Consider the following 25,918-nt stretch of genomic DNA (forward strand, 5'->3'; position numbering starts at 1 on the left):
CATGCTCTCCTCCATTGGGAAAACTATTACTTCAAGGATTTCTCATTTCATCAGTATCATCTCCACTAATGGCTAGCATGAGCATTTTGAGCCTCCAGACAGTCCCAGTGTATTGCAAGTTATTATTGTAGGATCAAAGCACCTTTTAAAGAAGTTATTAAGGGTTCTTATTTCAACTGATTGAACTGATTTCATTCAACAGACTGAAAACATAGAACATGTGGAATGTGTAAGTGTGATCATAACTAAAAGCATTTTACTTTTCAAAGGGTGATTGTGATAAAACTTATGGATCAGAATTTGTCTACAGTGATCATGCCAAAGAACTTATTGTGGGAGAAATTTTTGTCAGGGTATACAATGAAATCCCTACTTTCCAACTAGAGGTAAGTTTTCTGTAAGAAGAACTACATTTGAATTCTGTTCAATGCCATAATGTTCATTATTATGGAATCAGTTTGTTTGAATAAGCAGAAATAATCTGAACAGTAAAATAACAGTACGTTGCCATAGATCTTGCTCTCATTCCTATTCCTATAGCACTAACATGTTGTGAGAGAAGGGGGTAGGGAGATAGGATAACAGAGACTGGACATACATACATACAAATACACATGTATATATGAACACACACATATACATATGTGTGTGCATATTTATTTGTTTCCTGAATTCTCTAGTCTGCATGATAGTGAGAAAGCTAGGTAAAGCCCACAGAGAGGATAATATTCTTTCCTGTGTTTTGTGTATAGTAGCTTGATGTAGTGTATACACATATGTAAATATAGCCTCACCAAATGGCTCCATTTGGGAGTGCAAGTGGAGCTGATGGCTTACAGTGATCCTGGTATTTGTGCAGCCCTTAGATCATACCTTGGCTTACACAGCTTGTCTGATCTGGTGTCTTCCTAGCCAGCAGGCCAGTTACCCACTAGTGATTTTCTTTTTTCATAAATTAGCAGTTTGTAAGGCCAATTGAAGAAGAGGTTTCCTCAAATGTGATGGGCAAGGTTGTAGGAGTGGCTGAATGAATATAGAGTTACCATTTAGGTCCCTAATTTCTGAAGACACCTAAGAAAATTTTTTTTTTCCTCCATACTTGTAAACATACTCTCTTGTTTGGTGGAGTGTGGTCAAGAATTGAGGTTTTGTTATACATGTCATTAGAAAAAAAAAAACAATTTTCCAGTATACCATTTATATACCATGTATATAAATTATGGAAAACATCTAAATGGTAATAACCATTTTCCCCGCTCTGAAATATTATACACTTTTGAATTTTAATGTAAAGTATTCCTAATTTTTTAATGTTTCATTTTTTTTTATTTAGCTTCCAAAAGCATTTGCTGCAAGTCTTTTGGATTATATAGGCTCCCAAGCCCAGTACCTCCACACTTTCATGGCTATCACACATACTGCAAAAGTGGAGTCAGAGCAACATGGAGATCGGCTGCCAAGAGTTGAAATGGCTTTGGAGGCTTTGAGAAATGTTATAAAACATAACCCAGGTGTGTAGATGTATTTAGTAATTAATAAATGCTTCTATAACTCTGAAAAGACAGTCTCTGACTATATGGACCACTATAGGTTTACCACAGTATAAAAAGAAAATGGAGGCATTTACCTCATGTTTTAGTTATATGTGTATTGTGGGCTGTGAGCTAGTGTAGATCTCCTTGAGAGTTGGGGTGGGGGGAGGAAATCTGAGTCATTCTGAAATTTCTGCTGCATTGCAAGGAGCAATAAAATGAACTAAAGTGGTTACAACAAATCAAATTGAGAACATAAAATGTTATATCAGATAAAATAGCTACTAAAGGCAATAATACTTTAAATTACTTACAGTTTGTGAGTTAAGGACAGAAGCTACCTTATTCATTTTTATATCCCCGATAGTGTCGTACACAGAATAGGTACTAGGGGTATTTGTTGAATAAGTGATCTTGGGTTGAAAGCCCTAAAAAGAAGTAGATTTTCATTCCATATAGAGCTTTAAGAGTAGATTCGTTACTGCAGAACAGGGTTGGCAAACTGGGAGCTGAACATGGCCCGCTGTCTGTGTACAGCTCATGAGCTAAGAATGTTTTTTACATTTTGTAACGTTAAAAAAAGGATAGATGGGCTAGATTTGGCATGTGGGCCATAGCTTGCTAACACCTGCCCTACAGTGGTACAACCAGTAAAGTAAATGGCTTTTAAAATTTTTTTCTCCCTGCCCTGAGATTGATTTAGTACCCAGTATCATATCTAAAGACTTAAATTATACAGATTCAGTTCAACATCACCAAAGTTTATGCACACCCACAAACATAGAAGGGTAGGGGTTAGTACAAGTAGTCCATTCCAGGTATAAGCATGAACTAGAGGGCAGGAAGGGGACAGCTTGGCTAGAATTTGAGAGTCAGAAAAAGAAATCGCTTGTAATAACTCTGATGAGGTAAACTGGAACTAGATCCAAGGGCCATGAGGGCCAGAGTAGTCATTTTTGGAGAACTACTAAAGGTTTGAATGAAAGAATGACATGGGCATATGTTTGGAAGATTCCATAGGCATTGATCAGAACCAGTAACTGCAGAGGGGGTGAATGAGACAAGAAGACCACACCAGTGAAATCACAGGTCCAGATCATAGCCTTGTCATTTAAAAATAGCTGTATTAAATAGTCTTAAAGCCTGGCACAGAGTTTTCAAGAGGGCCCTTTACAGATAAGAAAAATGAAAACCAGAGGTATAAGATGAGTGTTCTTAAACGTCAGAACGTATAAGTTCCACAATTGGCAATTGTGTGGCAAAACAGAAAGGAATCATTAGGTTGTAAACTTAGTAAACTCATGGCCTGCTATATGTAACTTATGATAGTGGTTTCATAGGATATGAAACATATTGCTACTTAGTTATTCAAAGGGTTATTGAATGCTTACTCTGTATAGCTTTTGTTGCTGCACATTAGATATTATGATAGCTTTCCTACATACGTTCTAAAGATTACTGATATCCAAAGTAATGTCTGAACCTCTCAAAACACTGGAGTTTAATTCAAATTCAAATGGAAGTCTCTTAGGACTGCCAAGAAGAAAGGTCATTTAATAATAGTGGAAGAACTAAAACCCACACCTTAAATTTTGAACTAAATTTGAGCGAAATCATAGATTAAGAGCTAAAAGGGACTTAAAAGACCAGTGTGATCCAGCTCCCTCATTTTGCCTCGAGAAATTCAGACCCAGAGATCCTCAATGGGTTGCTCATGGCCACTGTGGCCTAAGTGCCAGAGGTGGTGTTTGAAGGAATGTCCTATGACAGAGCCGATGTGAATCAAGGTTTATTTGGCAGAGACAGCCACTTTGTTTCTAAATAAGATGGAAGAGAGACACAAAAGCTCAGAAAACCAATGGCCACCAATAGATTAAATTTTTCTCTTAAGTTTAATGGCCAGAAGGATGTTTTACTTAGTTTGTATCACAGTTAAGATAGTATTTAAGAAATTTAAAATTGTAGGAAACAGTAGTGTGCTTTTTAAAAAGCAGTTTTAAATTCAGGGAATGCTTTCAGGTATGAATCAAAATGTTATTCTTATTTTTACAGGTTCAGAGTGTGAATGTGTTGGTCATTTTAAATTGATATTTTCTCTTCTCCGTGTTCATGGAGCTGGCCAAGTGCAGCAGTTGGCTTTAGAGGTAACATCTTTCCCAGTTAAGGCTGTATGGGGTTTGCTTCACAGACAGTTCTTTACCCAAGTATCCATCTGCCATCATTTTTCTTTTAACTTACAGAGTAGTATTTCAGTTGAAAACTTAAGTTCATACCAAAACAGTAGGGTCCTATAAAAAGGTGGTTGTGGTTGTTTTAAAAAAATAAATACCCTGTATTTTCCTGCTTTATTCCAGAAGATATTACGTGATTGAGTGGCAAAATCACTACCTTTGAAGTCAAGACATGCATTCATATTTTGCCCCTTTCATTTGGCTATCTGTGTGATCTTGGGAACATCATTTAACTTCTCTGGGCCTTAGTATTGTCGTTCAGTCATTTCAGTCATGTCTGGGTCTTCGTGACCACATTTGAGGTTTTCTTGTAAAGATACTGGAGTGGTTTGCCATTTCCTCTCCAGCTCATTTAACAGATGAGGAATTGAGGCAAACAGGGTGAAATGACTTGCCTAGGATCATACAGCTAGAAATGTCTGGGGCCAGATTTTAACTCCACTTTTCCTGCCTCCAGACCTAGCTGTCCCTTAAAGTCTATAGTCTCTTAGTGTCCTTACCTTTAAAATGAGGGGTTTGGGAAAAGCAAACAAGATGGCTGCCTGGACAGGAGGCAGACAACCTAGTTCCTAGGTACCTATTCCAGGAAAACCCAGAGTTCTCACCAGGCCGAATAACGATCCAGAAATTCAATGAGAAATGACAAATGACTTTTCCCAGAGGCCACCCAGAAGCCCTAGGACAACAGGAGAGGGCTTCAGAAAAGGGGCTCCAGTACAGATTTGCCTCTCGAGATGTGGTGGCCTGCACAGTTTTGCATTGAGCCAGGCAGCAAAAGCTGGGGGTGCCCTGAGGAGGACTGAGTGTGAGGGCCTTGGCAGCTCTTTCTCATAATTGTGATGAGAGAAAGAGAAAACCACAATTGATGAAGGTATGGGAAATGAGTATCCCATAAGCCCCACCTTTACCTGAAATGGATGGATTAAGGAGAGGTACACACACACACACACGCACGCACGCACGCGCTCTCTCTCTCTCTCTCTCTCTCTCTCTCTCTCTCTCTCTCTCTCTCTCTCTCTCTCTCTCTCTCTCTCTCTCACTCACTCACTCACTTTAGTGTGGAAATACCACAAACTCAGCAGGGCAAAATCATGGATAGGGAGGAAGGGCTGGGCGGGAACGGACAGGATCCTGGGGCCCTCGGGGGTAGTTGGACAGTGTCGGGAATCAAAGGGGCACTTGCAGGTCAGAAGCTATTACTGTACCATAAGAGACTACCAAGGGGTGACCTCAGAGAATCCTGCGATGTTTGCAGTGTGGACAAGCTGGAGAGCAGTTTTTACCAGGACAGCAGTGTCAGAAAGGAAAATAGCTTGGGAAGACTTGGGCTCTCTGGGCAATTCAAAGAAGTTCAGGTGAAGCCTCTTACCCACCTTCTGGTAGAGTAGACAGGTGATGGCCATCAAAGGCAGGAAGAGACTCTCATTGTTAGATTTCTTTGGTCACTGAGTTGATTTGTTTTGACTTTGTTTTGCAAATTTTTCTCCTTTCTTTTAAAAGTATTTACATCTTTTTTTCTTCCCTAAAAGCTAGCAGTATGAAATGAAGATTAGTGATTTCTTTGTTCTCTGGGTGTAGAAATGCACCATTTCATGTTCAAGTACAAAATATATATTCTTTTAAATGAAGATGAGGAAAACTAGGGGAAGAGAGGGAAATTAAGGGTTTGGATTCTGGCTGCTGAGGTCCCTTCTTCCAGTTCTGCTAGAATCTTAGTCCTAAGATGTAATGTTTCCCTTACTTAGATCTTAAGCTCCTAAATACAAGATCCTTGATACAGCATCAACTTTGTAGCTGGTGCTGCAGAAGAGGCCATGTAGGCCCAACCCATCATTTTCAGAAGACGAAACAGGCCCTCAGAGGCTTTGTGACCTTTCCTGGGTTGCCTTTGTAGCAAGCACATCAGGATTTGAACCTGAGTCAATGCTCTTATGAGTCTGATTGTTTGAACTACATCGTTTTTTGTTTCAGGCTGTAAAGGACAAGCACCTAGCAATATTTTCTTTTTCATTAGGTAAAGTTTATTATAGCTCAGCATCACATACCAAGGTGATATTGATTCTTTGTTTTGTGCCTTAAAATGCAGCAGTTTTAGTACTGTTAGCATACTAGCAACAAGTTATTTCAGATATATCAGTGTATTTGGAGGACATTTTCATCTTTACCAACTCCTAATTATGATTTAGAAACAAAATGTACTCTGTTTTGGTATACACTACAAATACGTATTTGGTGGTATATTAAATATTGTGACTTTGTTACTTCTAATGAATAAACGAAAATCTTCTCTAAAAGTTAAATACTTGTTACATAAGCTCCCCTTTCCCTGTTTTATTACTACATTTACTTGACCTTATTTCAGCCCCAAATTTTCTTCCCCAGACCAAAGTGTCTGGCATATTAAAGTGTTCTGTTGAAAACTGTAGTTCTTTATAATTTTTTCATAACTTACTTAAGTCTTTCATTAATTTTCAGGTTGTGAACATAGTGACATCTAATCAAGAATGTGTCAACAACATTGCAGAATCAGTAGTGTTGTCCAATTTACTGGCCCTTCTGCATTCGCTGCCATCAAGTGCGTATAGCCATTTAGTAGATTTTTAAAATCAAAGTATAGCCAGTTTTCATTTATTTGTACCAATAGTGGGGAAAGCATGTTGCAAGTTATTTGAAAAGTTCTTTATCCCTGGCCTTCCAGTGAACCTTAGATAAACTCTCAGAGATCTGCTGGTCACTTAGTTCTAGGCATTCCCAGGGTATTATAATGACTGACTCTGCATTCATTTAATTAGGCTTTCTTGCTTCTTCTCTTCAGGCCGCCAGCTTGTTCTTGAAACTCTCTATGCGTTGACATCAAGTACAAAAATAATCAAAGAGGCAATGGCCAAAGGTAGTAAAATCATTCAGTTCCTTATTATTCTTTGCTCTCATGGAAAAGTTTGTTTTCAGCCCCTTTGAATAATGTGCATGCACACTTATGGCTTATCATAAGTGAGGGGCAGAAGCTGCCCCTTGTTGACATAGAGAGGTGGCTAATTCTGATAGTTGGACTTGTTTTTCCTCAACAGGAGCTCTAATTTATTTGCTGGACATGTTCTGCAATTCAACCCACCCACAAGTCCGAGCCCAGACAGCCGAGCTCTTTGCTAAAATGACAGCAGATAAATTGATAGGGCCAAAGGTAAGCTCCGTAAATGCCCCAAATCTTGTTAAATGCCTGAAGAGTTAAATCTGGAAGGAAGATAGACTAATTTTATAATCATGTAATTTTTCCTAAAGCCAATAAAAGTGGGAAGGGATGTGAAAACAACTTGATAAGAGAACCATGACAAATCAAACCTGAAATGATCTATTTGTTCTAAGTAGTGGTTTTAAGCAAATTATAATTAGAGGAACTTGCATTTCACTCAAAATGCTTCCCCAAACTAAAGATGGTTTCATATATGTCTAAATATAGGAAAGGGTGGTCTTTGAAATATGGTTGCACACTGTCCTCCCATTTCCACTGAAGTAAAAATCAAAAACAAATATTTAATATTGCTTTGAAGCCCTTCAGGAAAAAAAATGGAAAAAATTTCAACACTAACATCTGGCAACAACCATGAAGGAAAGTAGTTGTTAGAACTCCTCCTCTATACAACTATAGACATTGCAGCCACTAAACTGACAGCATTATTGATAATCAGGGGTTAAATTGTAGGTCCTAATTGCAGTGTTCAAAATTGGGGCCATAAACTTGAACTCATAATTATATACAACCCTCCCTGATAATGTGATCCACTTAATACAACTTAGAATAGACTTAGCTTCCTAGTTCTCCCATTATATAATTTGTCCAAAGTAGCATAGTTTTATGCAGCTATATCTGATTGGGGTAGGGGAGCAGGGAGAAGAAGGTCTGGTTCAGAAGGTGTAACTTGTTCTCATTGGTTTGGCAATAACATGAACCTTAAAAAGAGTAATGAAACGACTCAGTTTTTGAAATTATGGCTCAGTTTGAATGGTTATGCATTTATGAAACTGGCTGTGATAGTAAGTAATACTTTTTCAATGTGATCTGCTAGTTAAATTTGCAGAAGCCCCACCCCTCCAAAAAACCCACATAAACTTTTTTTTAAATAAAGTATTGTTTAAAATTAAGTGGAGATTAAAAAGTCATTCATTCCTTTCTATGACCTTCGTGTTCAAGGTGATATCTTCATACAATTTGATTGGTGTTTTTTCTCCCATTCTGTGACCCTTACTTTATGTTAATGTTAAATTAGTTATCATCATGGTATAAGTATCAGAATTTTTCTATTATTAGAAAACTATTTTGTTCTACAATTCATTTGTTTCTAGTGCATTTTTCTTGACTTTCTTTGCAGGTTAGAATTACATTAATGAAATTTCTACCAGGCGTATTCATGGATGCCATGAGAGATAGTCCTGAAGCTGCTGTTCACATTTTTGAAGGAACTCATGAAAATCCAGAGTTAATTTGGAATGACAACTCCAGAGATAAAGTGTCCACAACAGTTCGAGAAATGATGTTAGAGTATGTAAAGATTTATGGTAATAGCTATCCCCTTAAATAAATGTTTGTGGCAGGGAAGGGGCAAACATTTACCTCTCTTATCTCTTCATTGATTCTTTACATTTGAGCTGGAAGAAGCTAATGTGTGTATCATTTTCAAGATGAAGTTTGATTTTTTATTCCTTTTTTTTTCCCCTCAAGGCACTTTAAAAATCAGAAAGACAACCCTGAAATAAACTGGAAGGTAACAAGAAATATTAACAGCTTTATTGTTAGAGTGTGTGTTCTCATTTGATTCACATTCCAGTGTTATGGCCTAGTTGTAGTACATATTTTATTATCCCTGTTTTGTGGATGAAGAAACAGGCTACAAGAGGTCACCTGGGTTGGCTAACTTCAAACAAGTGACACACTTATGAAACAGTCCTTATACTGAGAGTTTGAATCTGTGCTGCCTCTGTGTGCTGATTTAGTCTTTTTAAGTGTTTGGTGACTCAAGTTTCTTCAGGTTAGCTCATTATTAAAGGAGTAGAAAAACTGTATTCTTGCCCCACTAGGTCAGGAGACAGTAGTTTATATTAGTATATCTATATCTCTATCTCTGTCTATGTATATGTGTATATATATTTATATCTACATAGTGTATGTACGTATATACCACGGTAGAATACTAATACATCAAAACTGTCAGTTTTTAACTTTCTCTTAACATTAAGATTGCATTACATTAATTAAAATGTCACTGTTCTGACAGGTCCAAAGATATAGAGGCATATAGTTACACAATCATGTGCATTTCTTTATTAGCAGACTCCAATTTCATTCTCTCTTCACAATTAGCTTCTCAGTCATTTGTGATTTTGACCTTGATTTGCTTTCCCATTTTATAGTTGCCTGAAGACTTTGCTGTTGTGTATGGTGAAGCAAACGGGGAACTAGCTGTTGGAGGAGTCTTCTTGAGGATCTTTATTGCACAACCAGCTTGGGTTCTTAGGAAACCAAGGGAATTTCTTATTGCACTATTAGAAAAATTAACTGAATTACTGGAGAAGAACAGTCCTCATGTAAGCAATGATTTTTCAAATATGCAAAATATTTAAATAGGAATGCCAGCTGGAGAAGGGTGAAAAAAATCTAACTTTATTTGTGAAAATGAAATCTTCATGCTCATGTGCTTCAGAATTTACACACTCTAGGATGACCTTTGTTTCAGGACAAGAAAACAGCATTAACATTCAGTATGTTTCTACTATCGGCTTACTTAAAAGCAGATGTCAATAATTGGCATCATTTCTGAAGTAGCTGGGTGTGTCCATTTTGAAAGCATTCATTCATAATGTAAGAGCTCCAAGAAAGTTTTGATTTCTCTATGATGATTCAGCAATCTGGAGAAGAGCTGGCATCAGGCAGAAGCACATCATTCAGGTTTACAATAGAAACTTCATGTATCTGGTATTTTTGTATGTGGAAGAAAGAAGTAGGTTGAGTTGGTAAACGGATAAAGAGCATTTGACAAGGATAGCAAATCCTACCCCTTAGAAGTTGCTCTTTTGAAAAAAGACCCTTATACTGGTGGAAGTGTTATACCAAAGTGACCCTTGAGCTACCCCCCTTCTAAACACCCATCCCAATCCCCTCACTCGAGTGTGTGCACGCTCACATACATCTGGTTTAAGTACTATGTAAAACTTCGTTTATTTGAACTTTTAGAGTTATCACTGACAGATGTACATGTGAGTTAAGATTCATGGGCTAGTTAATATTTTTTTCTGAAAAATCAGCATTACAATGAAGTGTTCTTCTAAATTTACCTATAAGATTTTCCTTTTTGAATTCCTACATTTATTCCTTGTTGGGCTATTATTGCCCACATTGTAATTTATATTAGCATTTGTTCAAACAGCAAATATTCATTAAGCACTTAAAATAATATAGGAGAGCAGGGTTACATTTTCTTTGGTCTGCCACTTTTCCTTCTGGTTATGTATTAATGCGCATCATTATTTTAATACATATCAGAAGTACATAGTGCTCTTTTCAAAAAAATATAAGCCAAGTGTAATAGAATTCTTTTTCTTGACATTACAAATTTACTGCCTACAACAAATAAGTCTTGCAATAAAAATTGAAAGTAACACATGGCCAAGGGTGGTGGGATGGTGCATAATGAAGATCTAGAACAGGTACCAGACCAAATCCTGAGAAATGAGGAAGTCCGAGACAAAGTCACAGGGAGTCCCTTTTCGAGCTAGGGGTCAGCATAGGGGATCAGAGGAGTCTGGATATTGAGGATGGGTCTGATCAGGAGGAGCTCAACACACAGCCCCTTGGCTCTCAGGAAAAGAAGAGATGCCAGCATCTTAATGAGGCCCTGCAGGGTGCAGGAACAGGTGCCAATGGGCAGCTCTGTTGTCTGTGATTCAGGGATGATTGTGGAAGGGATCTACACCCAGGGTGAAATTCTTAGTTAGGGAGCAGTCCCTAGACTAGAAGGAGCAAGTACAGAAACAAACAGCAGTGATGGGACTCTAATGCTAAAGGCATAGCAGGGTCTCAGTTCTAGCTTCTAGCCTAGTCTGAAGTCTGCAAAAGCATAACCAGGGCAGGAATCCCAGACCAAAGAGAAGCCTACAGTCTTGTCACTCTGAATAGAACTTCCTAGCTGGCTGCCAGTAACTGAGCCCAGCAGCATTGACTGCTGCTCAGAATTTGTACTAATCTGACTACTTAAGGAGCACAGATAACATGCAGGTCCCCAGCTTGAGTTCTCCCTGAGATCCTGGAAGAAAACTCAGTAAACCAAGAAAGCAGTGACAAGACCAGTCCAGACCTTTCCTCCAGAAGTACACAGAGCCCAGCCCTCACATCAAGGCCAAAGTCAGGAAGTAGACTGGAAGAATGAACAAATTAAAAAAACGAAAAACCCATCCTAAAAAGCTATGGTGGTGACTGGAATGTTCAAGATACAAACCCTGAAGAAGAGAACAACCTCACCTAGAAAATCTTCAAAGTAAAATGAAGCGAGAACATGATTTGGTTACAGTTCCTGGAAGAGATGAAGCAAGAGTTAAGAATGCTTTTATAAATGAAATAAGAGTGCTTGGGGTGGGGAGATGAGATCTGTTAAAGAAATTGAAGAGTTATAGCACCTGATCCAAGTAATACATTCTCTGAAAATTAGAACTGACTGAATAGAAACCAGTGACTCCAGGAACAACAAGAAATATTAAAATGGTCAAAAGACTAAAGAAAAAAATAGAAGACGAGCTGAGATGGCCAAGGAGACACAGCCACCCAGCTGAACTCTCGCAACATTCCCTTCCAAACAACTTTAAAATAAAGCCTCAAACAAAACTTTGGTATAGCAGAGCCAACGAAAGGTCAAGGTGAGACATATTTCCAGCCCAAGACAACTTAGGAGGTCAGCAGGAGAGGTGTTTGACGCTGGCGTAGATGGTGGGTCCTCGAGGTAGCAGCAGCAGCTTTGAGAGCTCTCAGCCCAGAGGTGGTAAAGGGGGGTGTCAGACAGCTGGTCAGAAAGAGATTATGGGGGACCCAGTACTGGTGCTAGTTAGCAACTCTACTACCCATACTCATTTCTGGGTCATAGTTCCTGGGCAGAGATGAGCACTTGTGGCCAGTCACAAGGGACCAGGAGCCGTACTCCCAGTTCCAAAGCAAAAAGGAACAGTAGTACTCGTGGCCTCAGGAGAGCAGGGGACCTGGTCATAGTGCCAGAGCCAAGAAGAGTACTAGTACTTACTGCTGCAGGGGATCAGAGACCCTTTCTAAGTAAAGACCAGGAGAGCAGTAATCATACCTCTACCAGGATAACAGCATCTTGAAAGCACCAAAAACTTACAGACCCCTCCAAAACCAGTTCTGAAAATACAGCACAAAAAAAAGCCATCACCTCTCTGAAGGTAGATTGCATATTTCCCAAATTTCATATTTCAAGTTTTTTTTTAAACTGTCCACATCTCTTAGAACCCGAGGAGAAAGTGGAAGTAGAAAGGATCCATGGGTCACCTCCTAAAAGAACTGTTAAAAAGAAAACTCCCAGGAGGATTTTAGCCAAAAGCTAGAGAGTGCATCAAGGTAAAAGAAAAAAATACATCAAGAAGCCACAAAAGAATTCAAGTAACAAGGAACCACAGTCAGGATTACTCATGATTGATCAGCCACCACTTTGAAGGAGCAGAGAGCTTGGAATAACGTATTACGTAAGACAAAAGACACCTTCAGCCAGAAACAATTTACCCAGCAAAACTGAGTAAATTATGCAGGAGGAAAAAAATACACATTTAATGAAATAGAGGATTTCTAAGCATTCTAGTATGAAAAGACTAGAGCTGACAACATTGACATTTAAGCACAAGTGAAGAGAAATATAAAAATGTAACATGAATGAACAATGCTAAAGCACTAAAGAAGAAAAGCTACTTACATTCAGATATGGGGAGATGATACATATAGCCCCTCTGAACCCTATCAGTAGGGATCATAGAGGGACTCTAATGAGACAAGGCCAGGAAATGTTCTGGTTGTGACTTGATGATCCTAAGGAAAGAATGGAAAGCAAGAGGAAAAGGAATATATAATGGGGAGATTGGGGGATGGAGGAACACAGGTGAAAGAAGGTTAGGGAAAATTATCTCACAGTCAAAGCATACAAGGAGATGTTTATACACACAAGGAAGAAAGTATAGGGGTAATAGCTGACATAAAACTCATTCATCTACTTTGTCAGAAGAGGGAAGAACATGCATAGTTGTGTAAGGAAATGTATTTCAACAGGGAAAGAGAAGGGACAAAGGGAAATTAGAGAGAATGTAGATTATGGGAGAGATTAATCCTTAGGAAAACTTACCAAGGATGTACAAAAATATTTGTAGCCTTTCTTTGATGTGGCAAAGAATAGAAATTTAAGAGGATGCTTATAAGTTGGTGAATGGTTGAACAAGCTATGATATAAAAATGTGATGGAATAGCATTGTGCTATGACAATTGATGAAGGGGTTATTTCATACAACCATGGGAAGACTTATACAAAGTGATGCAAAGTGAAAGAAGCAGAACCTAGTTTATACGATGACAATAATATGATAAAGACAATGGATAGAGCACTGGGCTTGGAATCAGAAAGACTCAATGATGAATTCAAATCTGACCTCAGATACTTATTAGCTGTGTGACCCTGGGCAAGTCACTTCACCCTGTTGACCTCAGTTTCCTCATCTCTAAAATGAGCTAGAAAAGGAAATAATAGCAAAGTACTCAAAAACCTTTACCAAGAAAACCCTAAATGGGGTCACAAAGAGTCAGAGACAACCAAAACAGCTGAATAACAGCATTATAATTCCAACCAGGATTCCAGAGAACTAATGATGGATACCTCCTGATAGAGATGATGGACTCAGGGTCAACAGTGAGACTTTCTTTGGATATAGCCAGTGCAGAAACTGTCTTATTATTTAATTGTACATGTTTTTAACAGAGGTTTTGTTTTTTCTTTTGTTTGTAATTAGGGGAACAAGAGTTGGGGAGGGAGAAGATAGATTTTTGCTGATTGAAATTTATATGTGTGTAACATATATACACATACACACATAATTTTTAAAATGAAAATAGCACACTGGTATGTTAGCTTTTTCTAGGCTGTCAGTGTCTCCTGACATGAGAATCACTAAAATACTTGGCGATTCCTTCTAAAACTTTTGAAAATTTATATTTTTAAAAAGTAAACATTACTGATGGTGTTCTACTCAAGCAAATGGCTATTTAAATAAAAGTGGGATTTATTTTCTTTTAAATATTGAAAGTCAAAGAAATGGAAAAAACATGTCTTCGTTTTATGAAATGACTTTCTAATTTTAGTGCTTAACACTCAAGGATCCTTAGTTGTAAATGCAAAATAATTAACTACCCTATTTTTGTATGTTTGAGATTTTGCTTTTTTTTCCCCCCCAAAGGGAGAAACCCTGGAAACTTTAACAACAGCAGCAGTATGTCTTTTCAGTGCACAACCCCAGCTAGCAGATCAAGTTCCACCACTGGGTCATCTGCCTAAAGTCATCCAAGCCATGAACCACAAGAACAATGCGATTCCAAAGAGCGCTATTCGAGTCATACATTCACTCTCTGATAATGAGGTATTTTTCTTTATGGAAGAGTCAGTTGTAATAAAAAACAATAGAATTCAGTCATTTCAAATCTCTTCTCAAATTTGATCTATTCTGATAACATTAACATATTTTAACCAATTATAGAAAGCTCACATTTAATACAGTTGATTTAAATTTTCCTCCATATAAATAAATTGTAAAATGTAGATGGTCAAGTTTACTTTGATAGTGTATTACTTTATTCAGAAGCAGGGCTTAATAACGGTGCAACTTTTCTTCTTGCGTATATAGTTGTGTGTTCGTGCAATGGCATCTCTAGACACCATTGGTCCACTGATGAATGGAATGAAAAGGCGATCAGACACAGTTGGTCTAGCCTGTGAAGCAATTAATCGGATGTTTCAAAGGGAGCAAAGCGATTTAGTAGCCCAGGTAAACAGTTCTATTTGTATTGCAAAATTAGAGTTACTACCAGTTCTCACTTGGTAGAGTAATTCCTCTAATCTGCTTATAGGTGTAGTCAATCTCCATCTTAAAAACACTTGATAAAAGGTTGCTCTTGTCCCATTCTTAATCACTGGAAATTCATCACTGTAGGGTAGCCACTATGGGGGAAAAAATTGGAGGTTTTAAGAAGTTCACAAATTAAGAAAATGAGAAGTAAAGAAAAGTAGTATGAACATAAGGAAGAGATTAATCCTAGGGGCAGAACCCCAGCCATGGTTAGCTTGACTAGGTAGTAGTAGCCTCCTGCAATTTTTTATTTTATTGGTCATGTTGTCTTAAATTCCACCAGAATTTTTAGTGAAGTAATTATTATAAAAATGCTTCTTAGTAAACATTTAGAATTACCATCTTGGTCTTTTACACATTAATGTAAATTGGTCCCAAAGGTATGCTAATAAATGTTTAACAACCAGTTTAAAAAAAAAATGTATGTTTATGTGTTTAGCACAGTGCCTGGCATAGAGTAGGCACTTAATGTTTATTGATTGATTGATTTTTAATTTGCAAATACAATTAATGCTTAATCATTTTCTTAAGCCTAGACAATGCATAAAACAGTAAATTAAGATCTGTTTTGTAGCATTTACCAATTTCTGAGGTGTAAATACTTACACTGGAAATATAGCAGTTGGTTCTCAGAAGCCTGCACACTCTTGATTAGTTCTCAAAATACTTTTTATGCCTTGCAGAAATAATCTCTACTAGGGAATGAGATTGTCTATTAGGTGATAGGAAGTTCTTCTGAAGGGAACACGTGGCCAGGCAAGCCTGGGATGAATCCAGCCCCTGGGGCATGAACACCAAGGGAAAAAAATGCAACCAGACCAGGTGGAAGAGGCAAGAGACATAACTTTGTCATTTTGAATTTTGCCTCTGGGATGGAAGAGGAAATGGTCTTCCTCTCTCCACTCTCTAATCCCCTACTTCCTTTTTTTTTAATTTGAGACTTAAATACTAAAACTTAAATACATACTAAGAAAAGAAAAAAACATTATAAACTTAAAATATTGAAACTTAAATACAAAGTAAGAAAAGGGGGGAAAAACATGTCATGTGCACAGCAGAATGTAAGAGAGGATTCAAAATATAGAACAATAAATATGTATTGTGTTGAGAGCTGTCCATCTTTGCTTCCTTGTAAGTTTTTTTTTGTTCTCTGCTGTGCACTTTTTACTTTGTCCAACCCCCCGCCATTCATACATATATAGACATATACTTAACCCAACAAATTCTACTCCTGATCTTTGTTTTTATGTTTGTGCATATCTCTATATTTCCTCTCTCTCCTGACTCCTCAACTTTACTTCTACCTGCTACCTTGCCCTCCCATTACTTAACCCCACCCCCCCACCCCAGGATCCTTCCCTTATCCTCCCATTCCCATGAATCTAAACATCCTTCTATACCCCACTTTAACCTTATCCTCCCCTCCAGAGATCCCTTCCTTATCCTCTCCCCCTTCCTATCCCCTTAGAGTTTTATTTCTTTCTGAATTTAGAAGACTTTTATGCTCTACTAGATATACATGTATTGTTCCCTCTTGAACCCATTCCCAATGAAAGGAAGTTTCCAGAACTAATAGCCCTCCTCTCACATCTAATTCCTCTGTGTCAGTTCTTCCTCTCACACCTCATTTGTATATGATAATTACTCTTTTAAGTGTTCCTAAAAGGTTTTACTTTTTAAAGTCATATATTCAGGTCTACCCCGATCTTTCTTATGAACTACCCAGTTATTAATACTAATCTTAGATATGTTTTCCATTTTACATACATAAAAGGTAAAACAGTCTGTCCTTATTGAATCCTTTGTAATTAGTCTTTGGTATGTACCTTATATTTCTTTTGACTCTTCTATGTCAAATCTTCTATTAAGTTTAGTGGTTTTTTTTTTTCAATAAAATCCTGAAAGTCTGACCATTAAATGTCCTTTTTTTTTTTTTCCATTGAGGATTATGCTTAGCTTTGCTGGGTATGATATTTTTGGCCAGAACCCTAGTTCTTTCGTTCTTTGTTATTTAGTTTTCAAGGACCTGAGTGTTTTAGTGTTGCTGCTGCTAGGTCTTGCGTGATTCTAATTGTGGCACCATCATATTTAAATTCTTTTTCTTGTTTCTCATATTTTATCCTTGAGCTGAGGGTTTCAGGATTTGACAACAATATTCATGTGGGCTTTCCTTATAAGGTCTCTTTCAGGTAATGATCAGTGGATTTTTTTCTATTTCTACTTTCCCCTCTTGATCTAATACTTCAGGACAATTTTCTTTAATTATTTCTTGAATTATTATATCAAGATTCATTTTTTAATCATAGCTTTCAGGTAATCCGATTATTCTTATGCTTTCTCTTCTTGATCTGTTCTCCAGATAATTGTTTTTCTTATGAGATGTTTCACATTCTCTTCTATTTTTTCACTAGTTATATTTTATTATTTCTAGATCTTTTATGACTTCGCTGGCTTCCCTTTGCCCAATTCTGATTTCCAAGGAGTTAAGATTCTGGATCTCCTTTTCTAATTGGTTGACTTTCTTTTCATAGTTTTGTTTTTCTTGGATCGTTCTCTTAATTTTTCCTCTCATTTGATCTTTAAAGTCTTTAAGTTCTATGAATTTTGGAGGGGGTGTGTGACCATTTGACATTACTCTTTGAGGTAAAAGAGGGTTTCTTTGCTTCTCTGAAAACGAACCCTGGTTGTCTCTATTCTCATAGTAACTCTCAATGGTTGAATTCTTTCTCCTTTGCCTGTGCATTTTTTTTTTAATTTGTAGAAGCTTAGTTTTTGTAATCACCTCTAGTCCTGGGGTATGGGGGATGGTGCCTCTAGCCTCAGATCCTCCTTTGGAGTTAGTGTTTTTTGTCCACATCCATCATTGCATAAAAGAAAGCAAAACTATCCCGTTAGCATAGGAACCACAGAGATAATACTTCTCCCTGTTTAGTCCCCCAGGTCTCGGCTATGAACAGGGAGGGGTTTCATTATTTTTCTTTTCATTATTTTTTCTTGGGGAACCTCATTGGTTTTTTAATTACTTACATTTCAGTTTCCTAATAATTTTTTTCAAATTTTTTTTCTCATTTATGTTGTCATATCTGTTCTCTTGGATCGTTACCCTTGATTCCAAGTTTCTCTGTTTTCATATTTCTTACTGCACAGTAGTATTCCATTATTCATATCACAGTTTTTGTTTTTTTTTCGTTCCCTGTTAAGGGTCACCCCCTTTGTTTCCGGTTCTTAGCTACTCCAAAGAGCAGCTTTCAGTAGTTCCCCAGTGTATTGGTCTGTCTTTGACTTCCTTAGGGTTTGAACCTTAGCACAGAAGCAGAGGCCACCAACAGCTGATCTTCTTGGTATCCAGAACAATTGGACAAGGTCACAGCTCTACCAATAATGCCTTAGTGTTCCTGTTTTTCTAGAACCCCTCCAGCTTTGAAGACTTTGTGTCATCTCTCAGTCTGCCTGAGATGAAGGTTAAAACGGCCCAAAAGTTGTTTTAATACGCATTTCTTTTGCTTTTCGTCATCTGGAACCTGTTCACTTCATCATTTACAATTTGTAGCTCTTTTGCAAATGATGTCTTCATATCCCTTTACCACTTATCTACTGGAGAACACTTGGTGTTATCTTTTGGTGTCAGTATCTTGGGTACTTTAGATATCAGACTTCACTTGGTGATATTTGATGCAGATATTTTTCCCCCACTGAACAGATCCTTTTCTGATTGTGTCTTTATTGATTTTATTCATGCAAGATATAAAATTGAGAACTTTTATTAGTGAGCTGAAGGACACATTTAAGTTTAAAGTTTAATGAGGGTAGATATAAAAACTGGACCTGTGATCTTGCTAATATAGGAAATTTTCAGATGAGGAAACTCCCTCCACCCACGGAAATTGGCATCTTCTCTACACTCTGAAGACTTAAATGTGTAGAGTACAGAGAGGTAGTATGTGTCAGAGATAGAACTTGAACCAAGCTGTCTCCGTTATGCAAAAGCTTTTTAATTTTGTATAACCAAAATTGTTCAATCTTTATCTTGATTGAATTCTCGTTTAATTTTTTTTTTAATGATGTGACCTTTTATATTCAGGTTGCATAATCAGTTTGAACATAGTTTATGGTATAAACGTTGGGTTGCATCTAATTTCTGCCAGACTGCTTTCTAGGTTCCCCAGAAGATGCTGTCAAAACATCAGTCCTTCTAGAAGTAACATAAGTTTCAGATTTTATCAAACACTCTACTTAATGTTTTGCTTTTGTTCTCAGGTAGAACTCTTCCCACCTAAATAGATTTGCGTTTCTTCTCTATGTAACTTAATCTCTTGTTACCCCTGGCAACTCTAAACTTGTCCATGGTCATGCAGTTGTTTATGTGTCCAAGGCAGGACTGGAATGCAGATTTTCATGACTTTACCATTATATCATGCTGCCTTTTTTCTTTTTGATGTTATTTTACAAAATGAATTAATATCTTAAGTCTACCGAAATTCTGTTGTAACCTTAGAGCATTTAAAGTATAGATCTCACTAATTCCATCCAAAGTTTACCCTTAGAAAATTGAATGGTTATGTTCTCGAGAAGTGATTCTGGTTATTCTGTTCCTATCTTTTCGTTGATATTATTTTTCAAAGAGAAACCAAGTTATATGGTATGTTTTTTATCACTCACCCCATCTCCTGAACAGGATTTTGGAGGACCCAAAAAAAGTCTTGTTAATCTACAACTACATGAGGTGTTAATTTTTAAGGTCACTCTTCTTTTAAAACCAAGATTTTTTTTCTTGCCCCCCTTTCCCCTAACCCTCCACACATATTCACTGCATTATGATCACCAAGGAGAATTTTAATGTCTTATTGAGTAATCTGGAGTTTAATCTTTGCTTTGTGATTAGGAAGAGGCAATGAAAACCAGCTGTGATACCACACTTTAATGATAGAAAGCGTAAACAAACAGGTGGTTGTTTGGATAACTTTGGAAAGTAAAATGCATTCCTAAACATTTCTCATTACAATAGAATCATACAGCTACTTTGTAATTCTCTTATCTTGATAACACTATCACAACAATGGGTAGCAGTGCTATAACAGCCCAGCAGGTGGTTCCAGCTCAGGCCTTAGCACCAAGTGAAAATCCTCTTGATTTCATGGTTTAACTTTCGTTAGATCCTTTTTTAAAAGTAAATGTATCTGATACTCACAGGCCCTGAAAGCAGACTTGGTTCCATATCTGTTGAAGTTGCTAGAAGGTATTGGCCTTGAAAATTTGGAAAGTCCAGCAGCCACAAAGGCTCAGATTGTTAAAGCCCTGAAGTCGATGACCCGAAGCCTGCAGTACGGAGAACAAGTGAGTGTGTGAGTGACTGTGGCCTGGTCCAATGCTCCAGACAGACCAGAGACTCTTTAGTGAGCCATTACAAGTGAGGCCAGAGAAGAGGATATGAATGGATTAGTGCATGAACTTCCTAACTACCTGGAAACTCGGGCCAAATTAAAGGATATCTGTGGAGGATTGGTGGGGTTTGTTATCTCTAGGTAAATACAGTGAGTCTTTGACCATAGCAGCCCACTATGAATTTATGTCATTTATTTTTTGTTTGGACTTGTGATTTGTTCTGTGTGGAGAGCTCCAGGTGAGGAAGTTCCTCTCCTAATGAGCATCAGAACCTTCGGGGACATTTTAGAAAAGTGCCTGGGGCGCCGAGGGGTTAAAGTTACTTGTCCAGAGGCACACAGCTCGTTTATGTCTGAAGTGGGAGCTGGGTCCAGGGCTTCCTGACTTAATAGGCCTATTCTCTGGCCAGGATGCCACACTGCCTTTTATTATAAGATTGCAATAGAAAAATTATGACTTGTTGCTACTTAATCATAATATATTGTGTGGTTCGACAATCACATAGTTTCTTTAAAGACAAGAGGACTCATCTTCTGGTATTTCTGTTGGTAATAATCAAGGACACATTTCAATTTTTGTTTACTTTTTTCTTGTGCCGTAAGTTCTAACGATCTAACTGATTTCAAGTAGCTTCAGTAATTGAACTCTTCCTGCAAGAGATGTGTTGAACTTACAGATTCTTCAGAGTCCTTTGTACACCATGGTCTCATAGCTTTTCTCCATCAAAATTATATGGATTTAAATGGACTAATTAGAGTTTTCTTTGAGGCAATTTTAATGAAAATAAAGTGACAAATACCCATTGCATTTCTGTAGGTAAATGAAATCCTGTCTCGCTCCTCCGTCTGGAGTGCCTTCAAAGATCAGAAACATGACTTGTTCATTTCTGAGACACAAACAGCTGGATACCTCACAGGTCAGCAATTTTGGGCTTTATTTCTACAGTAAAAAAGCCATGCTGCTTCAACTGAATCAGGTCTTGAAAATATTTATAAAATGGTGTTTTAGGACAGTTCTGGTCTGCCTAGTAGCACCCTTTCATCGTAGGCTAGGATGCTGTCACGTAGCTGCTAAAGCTTAGGGTTTCTTTTCCTTTGTTTTTGTCAGAACATGACAATATTAAAGTACATGGGGAAAAATAACATGTGCTTTATTTAGTAGAATATATACTCTGGTCAATTTGGATCCATTTACAAAGTGGCCTTTTTATACACACCACTTTCAAAGTGATAATATCTGTTTTTCCTGAACTTCTTAGAAAGTGGCACAAAGAAGTAATATATGTGAAGATCTTTGTTATTGAGAATGTGGGCTCAAGATCCAGACCTGTTGATATTTAAAAAACAAATGAAAAAATAGCAGCTTTAAATTCCCAGGGGCCAGTTGGGGATTAGACCCCTCCTGAGAAGTGCCTGGCTACCCAAAAGGAGAATCATATTAATATGAGTACAAGTTAAAGGTTCATTGAAGATGTTACTGTAGTCACTGGTGACATCCTGTTTGTAGTATTTGAGGAGTAGAAGGTGGAATTAGGAATTCGCTGGGCTTTAGGGAGATGTTTATGGAAAAATAGGCTCTTCTTTCCATTGCATGAACACCATGTGTGCAGAGTGTAATTATTGAGACAAAGGTTCTCCTTATATGGAAATGAAAATTGAAACTGCAGCTTATTTTTTGACAATTTACATGGAATTGTTTGGCATCATATGAAAATGGGTCCTTTTACACATGGCATTCAAATGCAAAAGCTGGTATAGCTGAATTAGCCAGTCCTCAAGAAAAGACTGAAAACTGAGTGTTGCATGCACTATTGGTTTGTTACCATGGTATTTTCCAAGTAAGCTTTAGCTGTTGTCTGACTTACAGTACTACGGATTTAGAAACCATAGCAAAGAGAGTGATTCAGCAAATAAGCATAACTGCTTTCAGAAAAATGTTGCATGATTCTAATTTTTCATTTTGTTGAATTTGCTGCTTTTTTCCTTCACCATTAACACTCTAATACATTTCTGTTTAGTGCAAAGTATGAGTGGAAATATATCCGGGATGCTTGTACAGGGTGCTTTGAGTATCAGCCTATTATTCTTTTTAACAAATGTGCTAAGTATCTGTTATTTATAGAGAACTGGGAGGTGCTGAAATGGAAAAATTAAATGTGTTTCTTTTGCCCTAATGAAGCTTATCTGGTAGATAGAAGACATGCCTCTTCACTCATAGTTTGAGTTTCCTTTCTTTTCCCCTCAAAGCAGAAGTACCTATAACATATAGATTTAAAGCCACCAAATCAGTTTGTGTCTATTTTAAACTTTTATAAAGTATAAACCATCCAAGAACAGTTATTTTTAACATGTTTGAGTCTTTGGGCTCCACGTGGCAGCTTAGTAGTAATCACATTTTATAAACAAATATTCCAGTGTGACAGCAGAGGTAGGGAGATCTACTTCATTCTGTGTGGAAAAGCACAGGAAACACTGTTTTGTTGTCTAGAAGTTAAAAGAGTAATATTTGCTAACTATAAGTTTTTGCTGTGTTCCTCGGGAGTAGAAACTATCACTTTTGTTAATACACACACACACTCACACATCACCAGGTCCCCAGTACAGTCTCGAGCACAATGAGTTCATATATTTCAGCATTCTTCTCAGATTGCAATCCACCCATGCCTCTTTATCTTTTACATGGACTCTTCATGTTCTTTCAAAGATTATCCACAGAGGATCTCCCAACCACTAAGCTCAACAAATAGTGAATTAGTTCTGTTCCTTGAAGTGTGTGTCAGTTATTTGGAACCTGGAAAGCATTTTTCTGTAAGATTTCCCAGGACTGCATTGAAAAACCAGTTTAAACTTATACAACAGAACCTAATGTCCACATGTGACAATAACATTTCTTTGGGAGAATACAGAATTCTGCTTTAGGATACTGAGGGTATTTTTCTCCTCCCTATACAGGGTTCAAGGACTTTTCACTCTTCCCACACTTGCCAGATACTAGGAATAAAGACCACACACACACATTCCAAGCCACTGATGGTAGTTTCTATGTCTTTTCATAGTAGGTCCGGTATGGTTAGCATGTCAGGCAGAAATACAGAGAGAAATCCTAAGGGACAGAGTGTTGGGGTGGTGAAGAGCTGAGGTGGGGATCTGAGACATGCCACTGGTAGAAGCCAAAAGAGAGTTGTTTCTCAGGCAATTTCCCAGCCCCTCAGTCTCACTTACATGTTGCTTTCATGGCCCTTTTGGTTGCTGCTGATCAGGGGTTTCTCTCTTCTCCATAGCTCCTCATACTGAGATCAGTATGCAGCTGAATATTTTTATTGGTAGTAATCAAAACAGGTACGGGTGCCCTTGTGTCTGTCAAGTCAAATCCTTGTCAAGTCAAAGGTAACTCCATCCCATACGGCCTGTAGGTCTGTCAGTAGGTAGGTAGCTTGCTAGAATGGTGGATTAACTGAGGCTGTGGGCTGTTCTTTGCACTCAGCTCCATCACTCAGGAATGAGATCCTGTCAGGGGTGTCCTTTCAATGGGATGGAAACTTCAAGTGTGAAACATAAACTGGGTAGCAGGTCTGCTCCTATCCAAAGTAGCCGAGAATTACCGTGAGCCTTTTTGTTGTTACATGGCCTCAATTTGTTGGCTTGTTCAGTGTGTTTTCTACTTGGATGGTTCAGCTTCCCCATTGCTGTTACCCCACTGAACATGTATACTTGTTGACATAAGATTTTGTTAACTTGAAACAATTATTTGAAATTATTTTGAACCTAGAGATGAAATTGAGTTTCTATACCTAAGCACTCTGTATCTGAAGTGTTACAAGGGAGTAAGCCAAATGGGAAAGTGTAATATTCACGATTAAACTAATTTTAAGCATCAAGTAAACATCTCTGTGCTAGGCTCTGAGGACAAACCACAAATCTTTGCCCTCAAGGAGGATGATGACTGAGAAAAGGTCATCACGCTAACCTGCTGAGGAATCCTTGGTAAACTGGGAGAGCCTTTTCAGTGGAGTGAGACATCAGGAAGTGAGTGGGGGCAGTTAGTTAGCTTAGGACCTAGAGAAGCTTGGCCCTGAAAGGCAGGAAGGCTCTTCCCTGCCCTTTCCTCTTGTCTCCCAGAGATTTCGAAGTTGTCTTCTTTGGGTATTTTAAGAACTTTATTGGGTTTTGTTTTGGTGGTGGGAGAAACATTTGAAAGGGTGCTACTTGGTGTCAGGATAACAGTAAAGGTTTGGCTCTCTTCCACTTCCTAATTCCTTGAAAAGAGTGATTTTTGTATGGATAAGGCTGGAAAAAGCACCTGTACAAAGTCACTCATTGTAGAGAACTGGAACCAGACTGACAAGAAGTAACTGCTTCCAATGGCCGTGCCCTTCCCCACCCCCAACAAATCAGCTTTGCTGTGCCCAAAATTCTTGTTGGAAATTAGCCTAAAAGCTTTAATTCTGCTCCATGATTCAGCAGCCCTTTTTTTTTTTTTTTTTTGTCCTGGGATGTGAATCACAGTGCTGTGCACAAAGTGGGTGCTTAATAAGAAGAACTTGGTTAAAAGTTGTATAAATGAATGTCTCTAAGCACCTGAGCATTGAAAATTAAGAGGGGAAAAGAGCTGTAGGAAAGTTGAGGAAGGAGAGAGTAAGAATTTTGGTCCTCACCTGGAAGATGACTGATCTGACAGATCTCCAGAGTGTCATGTGTGCAGTGTGCAGTGTATACATGTTCAGTGGGGTAAGAGCAGTGGGGAAGCTGAACCATCCAAGTAGAAAACACGCTGAACAAGCCAACAAATTGAGGCCATGTAACAACAAAAAGGCTCACAGGCAATCCAGCACCAAGGTTATGGATCATTGTTTTGAATGAGAGGCACCAGGGCAAGTGAGGAAGCATCTTCCTTGAGCAGTGAGAGGAGCAACCTTTCTTCAGACCAGCCCCTTCTCTTTGGCCACTTTGTGATAACTAAATGGCCTTCATATATTGGATTCACAGAGTACTTTCTCTGCTCTTCTTTGAACAGTATTTTTTAAGATGAGCTCCAAGCCAGCACTTTTACTTTTTTCCTACGAAGATTTCCTGTGACAATTGACCTAAACCCCAGTTTGGATTCTTAACCCAAAATAATTCTTAACTCTAAATATGCAGTCCTTGGTTCTGACAGCCTGTGCTCCTTCCATAGCCATGCACAGCACATTTCATTTGGGCATGCATCCAGAGAATTTCATTTTCTTAAGAGGAACATATATTAAAACTTCAATTATAAAGATAGTATTTTTAGTCATCAAGGAAACTAAAATGTAATATTTTATATTAACTCAATTTTACTTTAAATTAACAATTTTTAAAATTACACACGAGATACAATTTTTTTGAAGGCATTAGGGGATGCCAGGTCTCCTCAGCACAACCTGTATGTTCTGTGCCTCCTTAGTTGACGCTGCCTGTTCCATTTATAGAATGTTGACAAATCTCTTTATTCCAAAAACCTTGTGAGACAGGCATTTTAGAGTCGAGCTTTTACAGAGGGTAAGTGATCTGTTCATGTTACAGCTTCTGTCTTCCAGGGAAGATTGGAACCTTGACATCTTGACTGTCCCCTTGTGAATCTCTAAAATCCTCACAGGAG

General features: G+C 37.9%; 1 protein-coding gene across 2 annotated transcripts in view; it reads left to right on the forward strand.

Annotated features, from left to right (window-relative positions):
• The window catches only part of DNAJC13 (DnaJ heat shock protein family (Hsp40) member C13), a 123,042-nt gene that overhangs the window by 94,218 nt on the left and 2,906 nt on the right, over positions 1-25,918 (forward strand). For both annotated transcript variants that reach the window (XM_036758915.1, XM_036758916.1), the window contains 13 exons: positions 270-386; positions 1,334-1,511; positions 3,585-3,676; positions 6,239-6,338; positions 6,579-6,653; positions 6,832-6,944; positions 8,131-8,300; positions 8,481-8,523; positions 9,170-9,343; positions 14,252-14,431; positions 14,696-14,836; positions 20,108-20,251; positions 21,116-21,215. In XM_036758915.1, the coding sequence (XP_036614810.1) occupies positions 270-386; positions 1,334-1,511; positions 3,585-3,676; positions 6,239-6,338; positions 6,579-6,653; positions 6,832-6,944; positions 8,131-8,300; positions 8,481-8,523; positions 9,170-9,343; positions 14,252-14,431; positions 14,696-14,836; positions 20,108-20,251; positions 21,116-21,215 (1,627 nt within the window). The remainder of the gene's footprint in view (positions 1-269; positions 387-1,333; positions 1,512-3,584; positions 3,677-6,238; positions 6,339-6,578; positions 6,654-6,831; positions 6,945-8,130; positions 8,301-8,480; positions 8,524-9,169; positions 9,344-14,251; positions 14,432-14,695; positions 14,837-20,107; positions 20,252-21,115; positions 21,216-25,918) is intronic.

Source organism: Trichosurus vulpecula, chromosome 5, assembly GCF_011100635.1.
Source record: "Trichosurus vulpecula isolate mTriVul1 chromosome 5, mTriVul1.pri, whole genome shotgun sequence".
Classification (NCBI taxonomy): Eukaryota; Metazoa; Chordata; class Mammalia; order Diprotodontia; family Phalangeridae; genus Trichosurus; species Trichosurus vulpecula.